Raw genomic sequence first — 19,593 nt, 5'->3', positions numbered from 1 at the left:
CTTTTGCGGGCTGGAGCCAAACCCTTCATGTCCCTGAAGCCAACCCCCCGCCCCGGGTGTCGAGACAGTGACTGTGAGACTGCAGAGGCAGGACAAGGCAACTTGAAAAGATTTATTATTGAGAACAACAAACAATTTACTGTTACTTATTCCTATACTAATGTATTTCTACCTCTATGACGCTTACTTGCTACCTAAGGTCTCTGCTCTTTCTAGTCCAGCCCCCACTGAGGTCCAACCCTGTCGCCGGCAGCTGCGGTGTTTGGTCCGCAGGTGCAGGTCGGGCAGTGGCGGTGGGTTGGAGCTTGGCCGTGCGGTGGCCCTGGCACGGGAACGGCAGATGGTGCTGCCAGTGTGGTCATCGCAAACCATGGAGCGCAGAATGGAGGCAGGCCAGCCCCGGGGACCTGCACAGCAACGAATTTTGGCTGCCCAGGTGGAAATGTGGGGAGTCCCATGGCTAGGGTGAAGGGACTGTTTGGGGCAGGAGGTGTGACACGGTGTGGTGAAGCCATGGATGGAGCAGGAGCTGCCTCCTGGCTGCCAGCGGGGCTGTGGCTGCAGTGCCGTTTTGGTGGGGATGGACCGGCACTGCCCGTCTGGGCGGTTGTGTCAGCCCGTGGCTCGGTCGGTGTGGAGCTGGTGGTTGCAGATGTCTGGGTGTCGTTCTCCTCCTCCTCCGCTCCTACCGCTGGCTGAGCATCAGGTCGTCTTCTTCTTGGGTGGTCGTCCTTCAAGTTGGGGCCCTGTGGGGATGCAGCGGGGGCTCTCTTTCTTTCACCAGCACTTTGCATGCACATCCAGAGGAGGTTAGGGCAATCTGTCTTAAAAAAGGGGTTGTGGTAGAAGAGCAGCTACAAAATGCAAAGGAGAGGAGTTAGTTGCCATCATTGCAAGGAGGAGAAAGACGGAGATCTGATAACTAAGCATCTGCATCAGCAAAAACAAACATGGGCATTAAAAAGGGCCCTCTGGGGCATTTTGAACCTCAAGTTTCAGCTGAATAAAATGTTAGGATAGGGTTTGTTAAGTAATAACCACCCTTGTGTTTTTGGCATTTGGGAGCAGAGAAATGTAGGGTTTTCAAAAGCCTAAAAACTGATGGAGAAACGCAAATACCACTAGTTTTCAGGCACCACAGAGTGGAATGGACATGTGGGGAATAATCTGATGCTGCCAGGTATCTTGTCAGCATTCAGCAGGTGCCACAAGAAGATTTAAATTTTTGGTGCAGCCAGATACGGCACAAACACAAAGAAAGCACAATATGATGGGCTGATCTTTCTGTTTCACAGATTCGAAGTAAGCAGAAATAACCAAAATCTTATTTTGACAGCGTTTCTGCTCCTCTGAAATCCTGCATCAAGAATTCCTGAAAATGACCTGCGAGACACAGTCAGGCCATTTGCTCCCATTCCCATCTCCCACCTTGTAAAGGCTTATTTTTTCTGAATATGAACCTCTCCCCAAGAATGTCCTGAGGATTCTTTCATGTGCAGAGGAACCGTCATACCTTGCCCAGAGCAGAACCTGCTGCTGCTACTGCTCGCACCTCCTCGATGGAGGCAGATATGAGAGAATCCCCTTCCATTTTGCAGAATCCATGGAGGTTAAGTTGGAAAATGAAGCCTCTCATGGACTCGGTTTTAAAGATCTTCAGGGGTCCCCTCCTCCCCAGCACTTTCCTTTTGAAGAGTTTTTCTGCGATCACGATGCAGTTTCCATCATCACCCCACCAGATTGACTGGAAGTGATGGCTGCTGACGATCTTCCAGAGCTTCTTGAGGAAGGAGCAGGCTGAAGACTGGTTGGTGTTGGCAGAGCTCTCCTCTGAGAAAGAAAACCATATGATGGAGGTCCAGGATTCATCAGGCAAACCTTGAAAGGTGTTTTCTTCTCCGAGAGGTCCAGTGGCATCATCCCAGGATGTTCCCGTACCACCTCCTGGCTGGTCAGGAGAAGCTGAAGTCGCCCACCAGTCTGGCTCCTCTGGGTCAGAAGCGCAGGATGTCTCTGGTGAAGGTGGCTCCATTTTAGCTTTTTTTTTTCCACAGCTTGGCTGCAACTTCCAGCCGTGACCCTTTCGCTGACCAGCCAGGCTCCGTCCTGCCGGTCAGCAGGATGAAGGGCCCTGGCACAAGCTGCCTGGGAAGTTCTCCAGCGTCACGGTGACACCTGTGTTGCATCACAGTGACATCACAGCGTGGCACCCGTCTTGTGGCAATAGGAAGTGGAAGACAGAAGAAATTGCTAGAAAGCCCTGCTTTCTTTTCATGGAGAGAGCTGTTTTGAGCCAAGAGGTGAATCCAACTCTATTTGCATTTGGTGTGTCCTGCTAGGGCAGTGCTGCGTCCCGTTGCCTCTGGGAGATGGTGCCCAGGGAGGGATGGGGAAGGCTGCGGCGTTGGGCATCAAAGTGCCCCAGACCTGAAGTTTTTCCCTTGGGCACCTTCCCGCTGTGCAGAAATGCCTGTCCCCTCTTCTATGGAATAAACCCCGCTCTGTGATTTCAGTAGCGCTGCTTCTGTCGTGGCTGTCTGTGTACCCAGGTGATGCTCTCAGCTTTCAGCAGGCTCTCCGTGCTGCTCCGTAGGATGAACTAGAAGTGAAATGCCACCTAAATATACTCTGCAATTGAAATAAACTGGTGCGCCAACTCAGAACAAGGATTTCAGTTATTTCGTGCACAGCCGTGGTGCAGCACCACAACGTGCTTTGGGTAATGCCATCCTCCAGCTGAGCATCCCACAATTTCGGAGTCAATGCAATATTTTTTCATGAGTACCGCTGGTGGAGACTGGTAAACAGCTGCTCCGCTCCACTGCTGCCTTTTGCTGATGGGAAGGAAGAGCCACAGGCGGCATGTTTACCTCCCTGGAGGGTGACGTGCAATGGAAAACACCGATATGTAAAATCACTGCTGCAGGAGGGACTCTCATTCCAAAAACATAGCTTTTGGGTGTGAAAAGGGGGAGTTAAGTATCATACCTATGCATTTTCTGGGTCCGGGGGGATGAGAAGAAGGGGGGGGGGCAGGGACATTGCTTGAGGTTGGAGGGGACTCCTCTACAACTGCGTGTGCTTTTGGAAGATCAACCCACTTTGAAATTAAAACTCACAGCCTGTGTTAGCAGCTAAATTTGCCAGGACATGTTGAAGCCATTTTATCCCCCCATAACCCCTAGCACTCAGACCTCCCTTAGACAAGAAGCCTACTAGATGTAACCTGTGATAAACTCCTTGCCAGCATCTCCCCTCTGCTCTCTCACCACTATTAAACTCCTCAATATTTTGCATTTTTCTTACTCCCGCAGCAAAGCCGCCGGCGTTGGAGGCAGAGCAGCATTGCGTGCCCCACCGCTTTCCTGATCGACAAATAAAGTGGGGAAAAAAACAAAAAAAGGACTCTGAGATCGTTAAGATCACTATTAAGCGTGACATAAACCAGAAAAATTAATGCAAAGCTTTTATCCCCCTTGTTTATTTGATTCGGCAATAAAACCTAACAAGCTTTAGAGAACTCTCTTATTTTCACAAAATGTTCCCGAGCACTTACTCCTACACCAGGGCACGAAGGAATAAATAATTAAATTTAACTCTACTTGTCAAATGAGCAGGATCGTGGTTGGAAATCCAGCTGCTGGCTTTGCAGATACGCAGTATTAATTTTTTAGGGGGTGATGGTGGGGTTTTTTTTAAGGAATCCAGCTGCTGGCGTTGCAGAGACGCAGTATTAATTTTTTAGGGGGTGATGGTGGAGGTTTTTTTAGGGCGGTGGTGGCTGCTAAAGCTGAAATGTTCCCGAGAGCCTCTGCTGCGGTTTGGTGCGATTTAGGCATCTGATGTGTCGACCGAAACGATAAAAATAAGTCCCCAAAAATGGCATTTAGGGATCTGCAAGAGGGATGTTGTAGCTCCTCGGTGGGAATGAGGAATGGCCGAGTGTGGCCAGGGATGGGGGGTGTCCCCAGGGAGGGGGGATGCCATGGGGGGACCCCTGAGCACCCCGGGGTGTGGGGAGGGGGAACCCCATCCCTGCCTGCATTTGAGGAAAGAGGAGCCCACCGGTATGCGGCACGTTGGGGAGGGGGCACCCCACAAGCCCCTGCCATATAGGGGACCCCATAAGCACCCTGGCAGATGGGGGACCCCCACCTGTGCCTGGCAGCTGGGGGAGGGGGACCCCACAACCCCCCCGACCCATGGGAAGGGGAACCCCCGTCATTGCCGTGTACATGGAGAAGGGGGACCCCCACAAGACCCCCGAACCACGGGACGGCACACCCCAACAACACCGTGTATATGGGGAGGGGGGGACCCCAGGAGCCCCCAGACCCGTGGGGAAGGAGGACCCCGCCCGTGCCCTGCATATCAGGGAAGTGGGGACCCCACAAGCCCCCTGACAGATGGGGGACCCCCATTAGTGCCCTGCATATGGGAGAAGGGGGGACCGATACGCCCTCTCCGTAGGGGGAAGGGGGACCCCTGTCCCTGCCCTGTAGATGGGGACGGTGGGGCCCACAGCGCCGCTGTCTCACAGTCGACTCCGCACAGCGGCGTGGCCCCTTTAAGAGCGGCTCGGCCAGGCCGGGAGGCGGGGAGGGAGGCGTGGCCTTCGGTGACGTATTCCCCCTCCTCATCGCTCCCCCTCCCCTCCCCGTCCGGCGCCGTGACGTCGCGCCGCCGCCTCGCCCCGCCCCCGGCGCGCGCGCTCCGCCGCCGGTGCAGCCCCGCCCCCGCGGGCCGCCCTCCCCCCCCCTCCCTCCTCCCCTATCCCCCCCCCCCCCCTCCCCCGGCCCCGCCGGGCGCGATGCCGCGGGTCTACATCGGCCGCCTCAGCTACCAGGCGCGGGAACGGGACGTGGAGCGGTTCTTCAAGGGCTACGGCAAGATCCTGGAGGTGGATCTCAAGAACGGGTGAGCGCGGCCCGGCCCGGCCCCTCCTGCCGCCCGCCGGCGGAGCGCGGCCCGGCCCGGCCCCGGGCGGCGGCCGTGAGGGGCGGGCGGGACGCCTGGGTTCCCCCGGGGGGAAGAGGAGGAGGAGGAGGGGGGGGGCGGGCAGGACGCCTGGGTCCCCGCCGGGCACCTGAGCCCCTTGGGGGAGGTGTGGGGAGGACGCCTGGGGCTCTGTGGAAATGGGGGGGGGGGCGGGCAGGACGCCTGGGTTCCCATGGAAACGGGGGGGCAGGACGCCTGGGTTCCCATGGAAACGGGGGGGGGCAGGACGCCTGGGCCTCTATGGCGGGGAGGGGGGGGGGCAGGACGCCTGGGTTTCTGTGGCAATGGGGGAGACAGGACGCCTGGGCCTCTGTGGCAAGGGGGGGGGCAGGACACCTGGGTCCCTGCTTCAGTTATTGGGGGGCTGGGGGGCAAGTCACCTGTGTCCTGCCCCCCTCTGTGGGGAGGGGGTGTCCCCTGAGGGGGTTCCCCTGCACCCCCAGGCCTCTCCGTGCCCCAGGATGAGCACCCAAGGGTGAGCCAGGCCATACCACAGAACACCCCCCCTCTCCCCCAAAAACCCAACCCTTTGTGGGGGGCAGAGACCCCCCCCCCTTTGCAGCAGCAGAGGTCTGTTCTCAGAGCCCCCAGGGTGGGAGGTTCACGGCAGCATCAGCCGGTGGGGGTGTCCTGCCCCCCCAAAGCCCCACGGAAGCCCTGACGTACCGTGTGTGTTCTCACCTGTGTGCTGTTCCAGCAACTGACCCCTTCCTGCACCTAGAGGGTTTGGATCCTGCTCCACCAGGACTTGCCCAAGACATTCAAGTGTGGATTTTTCAAGAGAAAATAAATTGCTATTTTTGGTGTCTTCTTTTTCCCCAACACTTAAAGCCTCACGAGTGTTGGCATCTTTACTTTTTACAAGAAACCCAACTTGAAGTCTTGCTTAGGAAGGCCAAGTGGAATATGGATTTTATTATTAGTAGCCAGGGGAGCTAATTATTCATTTCACTTTAGAAGTGGAGAAGAGGAATTTCTTGTAAATGTCAGTCCTTGAGTGTAAAAAAAAAAACCAAAAAAACTCATTAAGTTTTAATGCTAGTTGTACTGGTAGGTGGACATATAACAGGTTTATAAGATTAATAAAATCCATTATTAAAATAAACAAGTGTGCATGTGTCAGTGTTTTAACCAACACAGCTTCAGGCAGTATTGAAGATTGCCCGTAACTGAAATACCTGAGCGCTCTGTTTTCCAGTTCCACTGCATAGCCTTGAAAGTGTTGGGGGGGGGGGGGGGGGGAGTTTTCCTGTTGCTATTTAAAGCCTCCAAATCAAATATTTGTGTTTCATAGACAGATGTTGCAAAAAACAAACTCAACTTTTTTCTTAGCAGACATAGAACTGCCAAGTTTTGTGGCTGACATGGCTAATGGACTTGTTTCCTTCCTTTTATTGAAAAGTATCTACCAAGGACCAGCCCTATGATCCCAGCTTGGCGTTTAGAAATCGTCTGCGGGGAGGTGGTGTGGGCGCAGGAGTCAACTTACCGGTGTGCTTGAGCAGCCCAAACTTGTGGCATCATAAGTGTGAATAGTACCAGGTATAGAGGGGAGGAGGGCACAGCCTGCCTCTATCTAAAATTCAGGTGGTCTGTATGTGATACGCTTTTATTACAGAGCTAAAGTCGTTTTTGTAACTTCACTTGGGGGAGACAGAGTTCAAAAGTTGCAGGTAATGGAAGGAATACAGGAAACTCAATGTAATTGAGGTGTCATTCACCTTGCTGTTTGCTTCTGTAGCAGGTGGCTTCAGCTGTGGGTTAGATAGAGCTCAGTCTGTATTTCTAGGATTAACTCAACAATTTAACTCCTTTTTTAGTGTTATATTCTGAAGTTCTTTCAACAGGCTGCTGTTGGTTTGTTGTTAAATTCCAGTTTGACAAAAAATTTACCTGAGCTATCAGATTTTGTGTCTCCCTACTTGGGGTAGCCTCGTGCTGCACTTTTGCTGGGGTACTCTGCAGTTTGCTTTGTTCACCCTCTGATCCTTTCTCCACAACTTATTTTTAGTAGTGCTTAGCAAATGATTAAAAATTACCACACAGCGTTTGACTTGAGAGATTCTTTCAGTTTCTTCTGGAAGTTTGTGGGCTATCTTCGATGCTCAGCCAGCAGGAGATTAGCCATTCAGTATTTTAGCAGTTGAGCTGAAAGGCTCAAGCAAGAGGATGAAACTGCAATGTGATACAGCGAAGTCCTAAAAGCTTAGCTGGGTCCTGCTTGCTGCTAATTGTAATTTAAGCTTGCAATTCAAAGGCTTAAAGCAATGTTTACCTGAGAGAAGGATGGGGAAAATAAAAATCCAGTTTCTGTAGGATTCTCCATTCCAAGTTGCAATTTCCAGTTGTATGCTCATAGTTTTCATATTTTTTTTCCTACTCAGAACTGCATTGACAACTGGAGCTGTGTGTGACAGTAGTGTATGTACTAAGTGATCAGAAAATTGGACTTTTCAGCCTGCTTTTTTATCTTCTAAAAACTAGCTGTAATAACTCTAGCTGCAAGCTTTCATTGATGTGGAAACCAATCTGCAATCTCGCTAGGTTAAAAAGTAGTTCTGCCTGTGTACTCACCTGCCCTGCATCACCCTGACCAGCTTTCGAGAATTCACAGCTTCACCCTCATGAAATATCTGCAAGACAGAGGGATGTAACTTCTCCAACACATTGAGGAACACAGATCAAAACTAAAAGCTTCAAACTTGAATTTTTTCATCTGTCTAGGTTCAAAGTCTGCATTTGTTGCCCAAAGAGAAGTGATTTGATTTCCCTGCACCATCCCCACCAAAATATTTAATGCCCATTAACTTCAATTAGAGCAATTGGTATTTAAAAAAAAAAAACAAACAAATTGGTGTGACAACATAATGATACCCAGTACAGCTAGATGACCGTAAGGTGACCTCCTAATGAATTGTTTTTTAATTCCAGTGGATTTGTGGATTTTTTTTTTCCTTTGCTAATATTAGGGTGTATAAGGTGAGATTTTAATTTCTTTTTGCTTTAAGGTGTTCAGCTGTGCTAGAAGACCAGAGATTCTCAGTGGTGTTTGTCATTAGTGCAGAAACTTAGAAGAATCACTACCAATTCTTACATTTAAGTAGTTTAAGTACTGAAAATTAAGTATTTTTTGAGGTTGTAACTTCAGTGACTCATTTAAATGAGTGTTTTGTTTCAAGCGGCCTGAAGATGCTTTTCCTTGATAATGCCCTGCTCCTGGCTGTAGCCTGGTCTGAGCAGAACTGGCACGCAGAGTGCTGCCTGCGTCTCTGCCGTTCCCCTTCCTGGCTATGGTGTGGGTGAGCGTACCGCTCGAGTGGTTTGCGAGCTGCCTACAAGTTACTTTTCAGGAGTGTTTTTTAGGGCTGGACTTATTGCATTCTTTATTCCAAATGAAGCTGAAGCCAGGAATCAGTTTTCCATGCATTTCATTCTCTGCGGCTGCCTGTGTTGATGCCTGTTTGCCCTGACCTCGCTCATCCAGAGATGCAGGAGGAACGGTGGAGGTGCAGTGAGCTCATTTTGAGAGTATCTGTCCATATGAAGCAATTGTGTAATATAAAATTCGGAAAGCTGCCAAACTGTCAACTTGATTTGTTGAGAGAGGAGCGGGGCAAGAGTTGAGCAGGTCTCTCTTTGTTGGGAACCTGCAAAGCAGCTGCTGAATGGACCCTGCAGCCGCAGGACAAGCTCAGACGGATTGCAACCCATCTGAACTTCACGGATTTCTAGCCTGTGCTGGCAAAAGGCAGGGACAGCAGCTTTGAGGTTCTTCTCAGCTCATGGGACTCGTGCTTTTGGGCTCCAGCACCAGCTGTTGATGAGTAGTGGGAAAAAATTGGCACGTGGGGAATGTCATAGAGGTGAGCTTTGTGCTGGTCCTGGTTGGCTGGCATGGAGCGCAGGCGCAGAGCCAGCTGGGAGGATCCAGCAGGCTTTCAAAGTGATGCAGGTGGGGGAGCAGCTGAAAGCAGGAGAAAGATGAGGGTCTGCCTTTTATTTCAGGTATTAAGCAATTTTAGAAAACCACATTTTTCCTTTCACTTTGGATTTAAAAAACAAAACCCCCACCTTTTAGGTGGTTCAGTCTATTGGAATTGCTTGGGATAAGGACATACTCCTGTAGTTTTTTCCTTTTTTGATACGTGAACAGAAAATGGTGCAGCTTCACATTAGCAGAAGTAAATTGCATTGACATTTTTAGTAAGTAGTTTTATGCCACATATGAAGTAGTAATAGTAGGCATTTAAAAGAAGATTTACTTGCACCGTTGTCATATAACAGCAGGTTCAGATTGCTGTAGTTAAGGCTGTGTCAGCAATTGTGGCTTTCTGTGGCGTAAAACTGTGCTTCTGGAGGTTTTTGATTCATGTTTTTAGATCGTACGGTGCAATATTACACATATTTAACAGGTGGATCAGTATTACTTTCATTTATGAGTGATGTGGGGTATGATTTTTAGTATGCTTTAAGTGCAAGTAATCTTAAGGTTTGTACGAGCTCGCTTGTTTGTCTTAAAAAAGAAATTAGAAGTTTCTTCTTGTAACTTTTGTTTTTTCCTTTTCTATCAGAGTAACATTTTATTCTAGGGCTACTTGCATTTTACATATTCCCAGATGAAAAAGACCAACAGCATAGGGTAAATGATAAGCATTCCCTTTTGGAATGAGCGAAGAGAAGAAAAAGTGTTAACGCTTTCCATCATGGTTTGGCCAGACGAAGTCCTGTCGATGTAGGACCATCTTGGGAGCAAATTCCTGTGGGAGGCCAAGTGGAGGAACTGGTGTCAGCCCACTGGTGCTGCGCAGCGAGGCGCTGCTGGAGGTGCTGGTTTTTATCTGGCGTGTGATACGGGTGACTGAGTGCCCCCCAAGCAACTTCTGGGAAGAACAAGTTCAATACTGTGCTCTGATTGAATTCAGATATTCCTCCATTATTCTAGCTTCAAATGTCTGTGCATTTATTGTCTTGAAAGTGCTGGTGCGTACCAGCCACTTCACCTTGTAAGTAATTGCTTTTAGGGTGAGATCTCGTTTAAACGTTTGCGCTTGCTTGCTTTATTTTTGGAATTGAAGGGAAGAAAGTTGCAATTTGAATGGTTTTATGACTGTGATTGTTTCAGTTGTTATAAATCAATCACACTTGTTTCTTCCATGAAACTACAGCAATTGCATGTGAAAGCAGCCATCTTATTTGTGGTGTTTGGAGTCATTCTTAAGTATTTTGTTAATACAGGTATCATTACAGAGCAAAGCTGTAGCTGCTGGTAGCGCTGTGGTTGGGAGAGGTAGTGAGAAAGCTTGAAAATGAAGTGACCTGAAAGAGGAGGCCAGCATTTTTGTATCAGGGCTTTGTTCTTCTGGATTATTTAATACACCAGCACTCACAAAAATTTCCCCCTGAGACTTCCTAAGACCCGAGTTCAGGATTATGTGTTTGCTTACAGCAGCCAGAGAGGTTGCAGGTGAAAAGAGGCTCCCAGTTGTGCACGGGGCTGCAGCATCCTTGGCTATTGCCTGGGGGACTCTGGAGCCCGGATCTGGTCTTGGCAGGTAACGGAAGGAGAAGTCATTTCAAACACAGGTAGGCTCTGAACTCTGATAAACAGCACTCTGATGCTTTTTGTCCTCTTTCCCTGACCTGTTGGGATAATGGGTATTTACACAATGCTGTTTTTTAAATAGGTGTTTAACTCTTGTCAGGTTAGAAATTGGCAGGCTTGAGTTTTGCTTCAGTGCTGCTGTGAATTTGCTCTGCAGCTGTAAGCAAGTCACCAGCTTGTTCCTGAGCACCAGCTGTGAGAAATTATTTTAAAACCCTACACTCAGTCTTTTGGGATCTCTAGCCAACAGGGATTAGGCACTTGCAGCAGCCTGATGTTGGCACTGATGCCTGTGGCACCTCTGAAGCTTAAACTGAAAATGCTTTAACTTTTCAGGCAAGCAGTGGTCTGTGAGCTTTCGTCTCTGTATTGTGTTCATTTTTGGTACTAGGGAACTGATGCCACAAGGTTCATTTGAATGTTGAAATTAACATCATCTATTTTTTTCAATTTGTATCCTTTCTCTTGTGCTTGATCTGTGTGTGACTTCCAAGTCTTGAGCAAGGCTAATGCAGCAGGTTTTTTCAAACACAAAACTTTGCTCATCTCTGGACCTGCACCCTGTGCTGCCTTTGCAAGGCCTCTTGGCTGCAGGTGGACTCTTCATTTGCCCAGAAAATTTGTTCCTGGTTACTGCTGCTGTGTTTTTTTTAAGTCTCTTAACAAGTTTTGGACTCGCCATGCTCTCTTAAGTGCTAGGATATTGGAAATACAGTGGGCATAAAACACTTTTCTCAGCAGTACATGGGAAGCTGCAAGTATCTCAGCAGGTGGAAGATCTGTCCTGTTGCATGAGCACGTTGCTTTTCTTGCCCAAACCATCAGTACTGTCCACAGTCAATAGTAAAATTAGTCTGATTAAAACAAAATCCCTTTTCCTACCCTGCCTTCATATTTTCTTTTTTGTTGGACCTTTCATGCAGGGTGTACAGACCACTTGTGTTTGCAGAGATGAATGAATATTTCCCTTTGAAGTATAGGAATTAAGGTAGCTTCCTAATAGAACAGGAATGAACCCAGGACTTCTCAAAAATCAGGATAAATCCTAATCCATGGAACATATATACTGCAATAGCTGTCAAATGCCATTTCAGCCTCACTGCTGTTGAGCAAATTTATTGAATTATTTATTGAATACGGTGCAGCATAGTGCCATATTTAGTGGGTTTGTGGGTATAGTGCTCATGGCCTTGAACCCTTAGGTAGCCTTCAGGAGGTTGCAACCACCGTTCATCTGCTCATCTAAAGAAGAGCATGCAGAGAGGCGCGTTCTTTGGGCCCTGCAGAAACCTGCTGTGGGATGCGAGTTGGTTTTGAGCACAGATACCTCGAGTTCAGTTCCTTCCCAGTGATTCTTTGTCTCTCCCTCTCTCTAGGTACGGCTTTGTTGAATTTGATGATCTGCGAGATGCAGATGATGCTGTTTATGAGCTAAATGGTAAAGATCTTTGTGGGGAGAGAGTGATCGTTGAGCATGCCAGAGGCCCACGTCGTGACAGCAGTTACGGTTCTGGACGCAGTAAGCACTAACATGCATTTGTATCTGTGACTTATTTTAAATAAAACATTTTTTGCTCATTTTTTAAAAAGTAATTTTAAAAGAAAATGATATGAAGTTGTGAATAGTGTTCTGTAAATGTAAATGTAACTGTTGATCTGAACATTTATTAACTTGTTTGTTGTATTAAACTATTTTAATTGATAAATTAATAAACACAGTTTCTTGTACCATTTTTATTATTATCATTTCATTTAACTATTTGAATGGTTTATTTGCAATGTGATGTTTAACATAGATTTAACAAAGACCTCAATGTTTTAATTAAAAGAGTCCTTTGAGGCTAAGATGACTGCCCGTTCCATTTGCTGACCTTGGGTTACCTTTCCATGAGTGGCTCTTTGACCTTTGTGGCCCTTGGCTGACCAAAAAAGGAAGCCATGTGACGACCGCAACCTTTTCCCATTAGACCTGGGTGGTGAGGATCCCAAGGGTTAGAGACAGATGAGATTAATCTGAAATAGGTGCCTGAAAAGCTTTATTCATGTCAGATATTCAGAAAGCCTTTAAGCAATGTAAGTAACATTAGTAAACTGGCTTAATTCGGTTTCTTCTTTCAAACTCTTTTAAAAATAACTTTAAATTTAATTGCATGTTAATTGTAACGTAATTATAATTATGTGCATTGTTTTAATTATGTGCTTGTAGTAAAAGTTTTTTAATGCTTTGGATCTTTGTAACATTTTATACAAGGGGGATCGAATTCAGACTAGCGGGTGGGTGAATTTTTAATGTCTTTGCGAACATACGGGGCAGAACAGTTTTCGTCCGGGATGTAGAGTGAGCGCTCCATTTCCCTAGTTGAAGTACTGCTGTCTGCTTGTCACCTCCTAAAGGTGGATATGGTTATAGAAGAAGCGGAAGAGATAAGTACGGTCCTCCTACCCGTACAGAATACAGATTGATTGTGGAAAATTTGTCAAGCCGCTGCAGTTGGCAAGACCTTAAGGTATGGGGCTCCTTTCTTTACCCTCTCTCTATTAAAGAGCACAAAGGGTAAAAAAGTTAGCTTCCGTTTCAACAAGGAAAAATGGTATACACCTGTGTTCTTGACTCCAACTTGTTAATAAGTCTGAGTGCTCATATGTATACAAGTAGATTTTGGAAGTAATACACACATTTAAGTCAATACAGAAGTGTATTTGCATATATGAAATCATTAATGCGACATTGGGAATTGGACCTGCAGACTCGGTGTCACTGGACAGTGGGAGAATAACTTTTTTCCTTAACACAAACCAACATCATGTACAGATGTGTTTTATCTTTAAGCCCTGTCAAAACAGACTTTAATCCTGCTGGTGGCAGGATTCACTAGAGATGGAGGAGTTTGCCCTTGTCACTTTGGATTTTACTCATCAACTTGTAAGGTGCTAGAGCTATTTGGAAATGATTGCATCGTTCTTGCACAGTCTCTGTCGAGAATGTCCACACCATGTAAAGCTATTTTAAAGAGAGTTTCAGGGAAAGGATGCTTCCAGAATGAGCAATCATGCAAAACCTCTGCCAGAAGCTAGTATTTTCTTAAGTCCAAAGGAGTGGAAAGTGATTCTCAGCAGTGGAAGTGTTGGGTAACACTGTGAAGCCCACAGTACCTCTGAGTATCCTGGAGGTGAAGTGTTGACTTGTGATTATCTACATCGTGGATTGAGGGGGCAGGACAGGGAGCAGAATTTCGATAGTAGGTGCAAAACAGTGTTTCCTTGTCAAACTTAGCAGCAATGGTTAAAAGCACTTGTTCTTACAGGAACGCTTTCTTTTATGGTTCTCTTTTAAGGATGTGTAAAATTTGTTCTAAACAAACTTTGACGTAGTAGAAACTGGTCTGTAATTGAATATGTAACACTAGTTCAGGTACGTACTGAGATTCTTCAAATGTCTTTTGTTGTTAATGCTTCACACCATCAATAGCTTGTCTTTGCTTCTGGTATTAAAAATTGTAAGTAGAGCATGGCATGATTAATCCTCTACTGGATGCATTGCTTTTTTTGAATAGCTTTCATTTCAGTGTACTTAAGATGGGAGTAGCTGGGTTGAAAACAGACTGAACCGGAGTTCTGTGCCCCATTTCCATTGCAGCCAAAGTCCACAGCGGCTGAAAGATGGCCCTGTCTGACAGCTTGCTTGAAGCAGGGCAGAATGGCCCTCCTTGATAAACAGAGGTGTTCAGTAATTGAAACAGAGAAGCCAGGAAGCATGAAGTGGGAAAATGAATTGAGCTTTTACTCGTGTGGCAGCTTCTTCCAGTAGAATGAGATGTGTTACCTAGGTGGAGGACGAAGGGAAGTCTGCTTGCCTGTAGTCTTCTTGCCTCTTCTTATTCAACCTTTAAGTTTATCACCTTTCCCAAGTTAGCTTTGAAAACATGATTTAGAGAGCAAGCATTTTACTTCTTTAATCGCTTTTGTAATTTGAAACTTATCATAGTCCAGAGCATATTTGATACTAGACTCGAGATGAGAGACCTTAAATTATTGTTTGGGTCAAAACTATCAACACCACCTTGGTTCTAATCACACAAACTCTGTGAAATCGTAGTGTGTTATTTGGCTTGCTCAGCAACCTTGGCGTTAACCAAACAGCATTTGCAGTGCTAAAACCCTTGCTGACATATGTGTGAATAGAAGAGGCTAAGTGAGAATCGTTGCAAAAATGAACAGGGTCAGCCTGGAAGCCTGACTGTGGATTCGAGGCAATGGTTATTCTGTCCTCTTCCTCTAGGATTATATGCGTCAGGCAGGGGAAGTGACATATGCAGATGCACACAAAGGAAGGAAAAATGAAGGTGTGATTGAGTTCAAATCCTATTCTGACATGAAAAGAGCCCTTGAAAAGCTGGACGGGACAGAAGTAAATGGCAGAAAGATTAGATTAGTGGAAGACAGACCTGGATCGAGGCGGCGCCGCTCTTACTCCAGAAGCCGAAGCCATTCGAGGTATGTCTCTTTATCACGTAGCTCAGGCTGAATCTAGCTGCAATTACATGAATATGCAGCAGGTTCAAAAACACCTTGGAAGTGTTCAGAATTCTCAATAAATCTAGTTTTTGAGAATGTATTAGTTACCTGCAAGTAACCAAGGGAAATGAGGCTTCTGTTCAGAGGTGTCTTCCTTGCTGAATGTGTGTATCTGCTAGCTAAACACCTGACAGCGTGTTCTTCCCCAACTACATCAAGTCCGTAGTTCTTGCTGTCTTGCAGGTGGAGCTGTGCATACAGAATGAAACAGAAGGTGCTTTTAACACTTCAGCTCTGAACACTGTGTTCTGCTATAAGCACCAGGACTAACAGTACTTTCTCAGCTTGGAACCCCCCACCCATTCCCTGTTTCTTAGAGATTTGCTGCTTTCGTTGTGTGATCAAGAGAACTACTTCAGCACGCACCACCAAGTATTTCCCCTTTCCATTCTGGAGTAGAACTTGTTGTTGCAAGAAAACTCAGGCAAACTTCTACTGTTCACAGAACAGCTTGCTTATGAAATCAAAGCCTGAAGTCAAAGCTTTATCCTAGTGTCTCACTGTATTCAACCTCTGACTTGATTGGGAAAGTGATTCTTGTTTCCTTATCTTAAATAAGGTTGCCTATTTTCTTCCAGAGTAGCAACGCTGCTCGCTTCCAGACATGGCAGCAGGGGATGAGCAGTGGGGAGAAGGGTACTCTAAGTTTGTAACTTTACTGTGTAACGCTATCACCATTCAGCTACTTGAAAGGTGCTTTAATGCTATGGGGTTTTGCCCACAGGGGACTGGGGGATCACAAGCTGTCCGTGAGCATGTGCTAATGTTAAGCTGGTTGATTTTGTTCCAGGTCTCGCTCTCGAAGCAGACATTCTCATAAGAGCAGGAGCCGCAGTGCCAGTAGTAGTCGCTCCAAGAGTAGATCAAGATCCAGGTATGTCTTTGTGTTGGAAGAAATGGGGGGCTACCCACTTAAATGAGAAGCATCATCCTAAATCTGCAGTAGGAACACTGTTTGTTTTTCTTTTCCCTACCGTATTATGGATGCTATTTAAGTGCAGTCAAATCCAAGCCGCACTAAAATGGAGCTGTCTGTTGCCTTTGCGCTTTCAGGTCTGTGTCCCGTTCCAGAAGCAAGAGCCGTAGTCGAAGCAAGAGCCGTAGCAGAGGCCAAAAAGAGAAAAGCAGGACTCCAAGTAAAGAGGATAAAAGTAGGAGCCGCAGCAGGAGTGCAGAGAAATCCCGAAACAAAAGTAAAGATAAACCTGAGGGCACTCTCCATAACAGTGATGAGAAAGCAAAGAGCAGGAGCCACAGCAAGGAAAAGAGTAGGAGCAGGAGTGGGAGTAAGGACAGGGGAGAGATGAGGGAGAGCATGAGGAGTAGGAGCAAGGAGAAGAGTAGAAGCAAAGACAGGGAGAAGAGCATTAGCAAGGCTAGAAGCAGGAGCAAGAGCAGGGATGAGAGCAGGAGCAGGAGCCACAGTAAGGATAAAAGGAAAAGTAGGAAGAGAAGCAGGGATGACAGCAGAAGTAGAAGCAGGAGCCGCAGCAAGAGTGAGAAAAGCAAGAGGCGCAGCAAGCGAGACAGCAAACCAAGTAGCAAGAAGAAAAGGAAGGACAGCCACGAGCGGTCCAGGTCAGTCTCCAAAGAAAAGGAGCATCTAAAAGCAGATTCTGACAAAAAGGAGGCAAAAGGTGAGGGTGAGGATGCAGTCGGACGTCGGGTGTCTCGCTCCAGGTCTAGGTCGATTTCCAAGTCAAAACCAAATGTCAAGTCAGATTCTCGTTCCAGGTCTAAATCTGTTTCAAAGCCTAGGTCCCGGTCCAAGTCTAGATCTAGGTCTCCCTCTAGGTCACACTCCCGATCGCGGTCAAGGTCTCGCTCCAGATCCTAACCTTGCTGCAGCCACACTTGGAACGGTTGGAAAAGTCTTTTGTACATGTTTAGTAGTTGTAGCGCAAGTGATTGAAGTAGAAAACATGTCGATGCTGTATATTTTTAACAACCCTGATGGTATGTCTGTCATTATTAACTGCAGTGCTCCCTCCCTGCAATGCTCTCTGATGCAAGGCTGTTCAGCTCATTTTCTATCCTATAGAAATGTTCTCTTTAAATATAACTCTTCCTAGAGCACCAAAATTGCCCTGTTTTCCAGGAAGAGCCTTGCAGAGAATGAGCACTGCACCTTGGTGGGTTTATGAGATTGCAGTGATGACTGATAGGTAGGTATGATGGCTTCAACAGTCTTTGCCCTTGAATTGATGCCCTTTGATGTATGCCATTTAGTGGAAGTGCTAAGTCTTAGGTTTCATACTACTTCTGTTTCATATTTTTTGGACTTACAAAGTTGTGAATAGCACAGTCAAAAGGAAAAAGAAAATATAGGTACTTGCAGTAATCCATAGGGAAAAGAAGTATAGTTCCATATTCTGGTATTGTGACAATATCCTTGTTTTATATTAAATTTTTTTATTTTATTTTTCCCTGTCTTGCAAAGTACAGTGATTCCTGTTTCCATGAAATTTGAATAAAGACTATTTTTGCTTGATGACATTTGGTGGTGGTTACATGAAGTCGTGTTGTGATTTGTCAGTGTTTTATATCCATTGGCGTAAGCTTGAATTTGCAGAAGTAGTTGCAGAGAATGGGTTCTTGGTTTAGAAAGCCACTTCAATATTAATATAGTCATGACACTCGAATACAATCGAGTTAAAATAACTTGTTTCTCTAGAAACACTTACTGCGTTGTTTGGAGGTTTAACATTGCAATAAGGAGAAGAATACAGGAAAATGAACCAGAAGCAATAACGAAGGTGACAAGCCTGTTTTCCACTGTCTCTATAAATGAACCATAGTGAGCTTCAGCTTCCATAATACAGAGAGGACAATTTTTCACCCACTTAACTCACTTGACTCAAGTCAACTGAAATCATTGTTTGTCCCACAACATTTTACACATTGTACAGCTGATGCTGGAGGTAAGTGTGGCTGGCACAGAAAGCGTGCTTTTCTGCTCTCTGCTTTATTCTGTAGATCATCAGTTCAATTGTTTCATCTTCACACCGTTGGCCTTTCTTACAGTACCTTTGGGGAATGAAGGGGGAAGAAGCATAATGCTTTTACACGTGTTTTTCTAGTCCAGCACACTCAGCAGGAGAATGTAAAGCTGTCCCAGCTGTTTACTTCTGGTTCTTTGATTTTGTGATCCCTGATTGTGAATTTGGGATTTCAGTCACGAATCATTGTTGCCGAAATCCGGAATAAAACTCCTTAACAGCAATGAGAAGTTAAGAAGCAGGCACTCCTTTATTGCAGCGCTGGGCACACGGGGGATCGCTCCACCTATCGTGTGCACCTGTCTTGTCTAACGATACAGTTAAATACACACCTGTTATACATATTCATTAAGTTTCTGGGAAATGTTATACATAATCATCAACTTTCCAGTAAATCATTAGCATATGTATATGTCTCTTCACGCAGGTGCAGCAAAGGTCTCTGGTGGTCTTCAGAAGCCCTCTGGTGGTCTTTCATAGTCTTCCTCACTTGTCCGCTTCTTGACCTCCTTTAGCTGATTCTGCGCAGTATGATTCTCATCACTATCTATATTAGTTTGCATAAAAATGTATACTATGTTCTCTTTTGAAATCCAACCTTTTCAATGATTGGTCTTTCAGTTTGTTATCAAAATGGGAAAGGTAGGGAGTTTTCAAGAAGCGAATCTTCTTGGCTTCTTGAAAGAAAATACAAGCCAACAATAATCAGCTAAAAGTACAGTACTGCACATTCTTTAAGTTCTTTATCTACTATGGTTACACCCCACAACTCTATATTCCTAATATTTCAGTTGTAATCAGATTTGATTTCTTTTAAAATGTAACATTTCCCCCCTTTGAAAGTTTTGAAAATCACTTCAATACTTTCACTATAATTCTACTGATCAGTTACTATATATTGGAGGAGGTTCTGGGTTTCTTTGTTCATTTTGTTGTTTTGCAACAGCTTGGACGATCATGTGATTAAAAGAAGTTTCACAAGTCAAACGTGTTAGCCGATTCATCATTCTCCAAGTTAGGATATATAATATTGCTGACAGAGTCAAACTGATCAAAACCAATATCAAAAGAACCACGATGGGGTGACACAACTTGTTCAGGATGCTTGTAGCAGTAGGTGACCATCCGAAAAGTGTGTCCCACCATTTATGTTCTGCATCTTTTTGCACTCTTTCAAAAATTCGGTGTATTTCTTTCACATTGTTATGAACAGTTATTAAGGTTTTCTGTCCATTTTCCCTAATTTTTTTCTAAAATCTCAACTAGATCCTTGTGTTGTAGTAACTGTTTTACCAAAGCGAGATTTATTCCGATGGGTATAGGTAGTAATTCATGAATCAACATGTAGTTAGATTGTAAAAGTTGGTGAGACGTGACCGGGGCCGAATAGGAAAAGTCACATCTTACAATCTTAGTAAA

At 45.9% G+C, this 19,593-nt stretch overlaps 2 protein-coding genes across 3 annotated transcripts; one reads left to right on the top strand and one right to left on the bottom strand.

Moving 5' to 3' along the window:
- Positions 1 to 212: 212 nt before the first annotated feature.
- Positions 213 to 2,186, bottom strand: LOC128152397 (heat shock transcription factor, Y-linked-like). The gene is made up of 2 exons (XM_052810618.1): positions 1,514 to 2,186; positions 213 to 854 (listed from the first exon to the last, which is right to left on the bottom strand). Exons 1-2 carry the CDS (start codon positions 2,030 to 2,032, stop codon positions 213 to 215), a joined length of 1,161 nt encoding a protein of 386 aa, XP_052666578.1. The 5' UTR covers positions 2,033 to 2,186.
- A 2,583-nt stretch (positions 2,187 to 4,769) lies between these two features.
- Positions 4,770 to 17,671, top strand: SRSF4 (serine and arginine rich splicing factor 4). Of its 2 annotated transcripts, XM_052811406.1 has the most exons (6): positions 4,770 to 4,917; positions 11,977 to 12,119; positions 12,995 to 13,107; positions 14,880 to 15,094; positions 15,966 to 16,049; positions 16,229 to 17,671. In XM_052811406.1, the coding sequence occupies exons 1-6, from the start codon at positions 4,811 to 4,813 to the stop codon at positions 17,010 to 17,012; spliced, it is 1,446 nt and encodes a 481-aa protein (XP_052667366.1). In that variant the 5' UTR covers positions 4,770 to 4,810; the 3' UTR covers positions 17,013 to 17,671. The 2 variants fall into 2 exon arrangements, with proteins under 2 accessions (XP_052667366.1, XP_052667367.1); XM_052811407.1 differs by lacking the exons at positions 4,770 to 4,917; positions 11,977 to 12,119 and adding an exon at positions 12,488 to 12,673.
- The last annotated feature ends 1,922 nt before the right edge of the window (positions 17,672 to 19,593 follow it).

Source organism: Harpia harpyja, chromosome 16 (assembly GCF_026419915.1).
Source record: "Harpia harpyja isolate bHarHar1 chromosome 16, bHarHar1 primary haplotype, whole genome shotgun sequence".
NCBI classification, from domain to species: domain Eukaryota; kingdom Metazoa; phylum Chordata; class Aves; order Accipitriformes; family Accipitridae; genus Harpia; species Harpia harpyja.
Note: the sequence above shows the minus strand (reverse complement) of the source record. Positions and strands in the feature narration are given on the sequence as shown.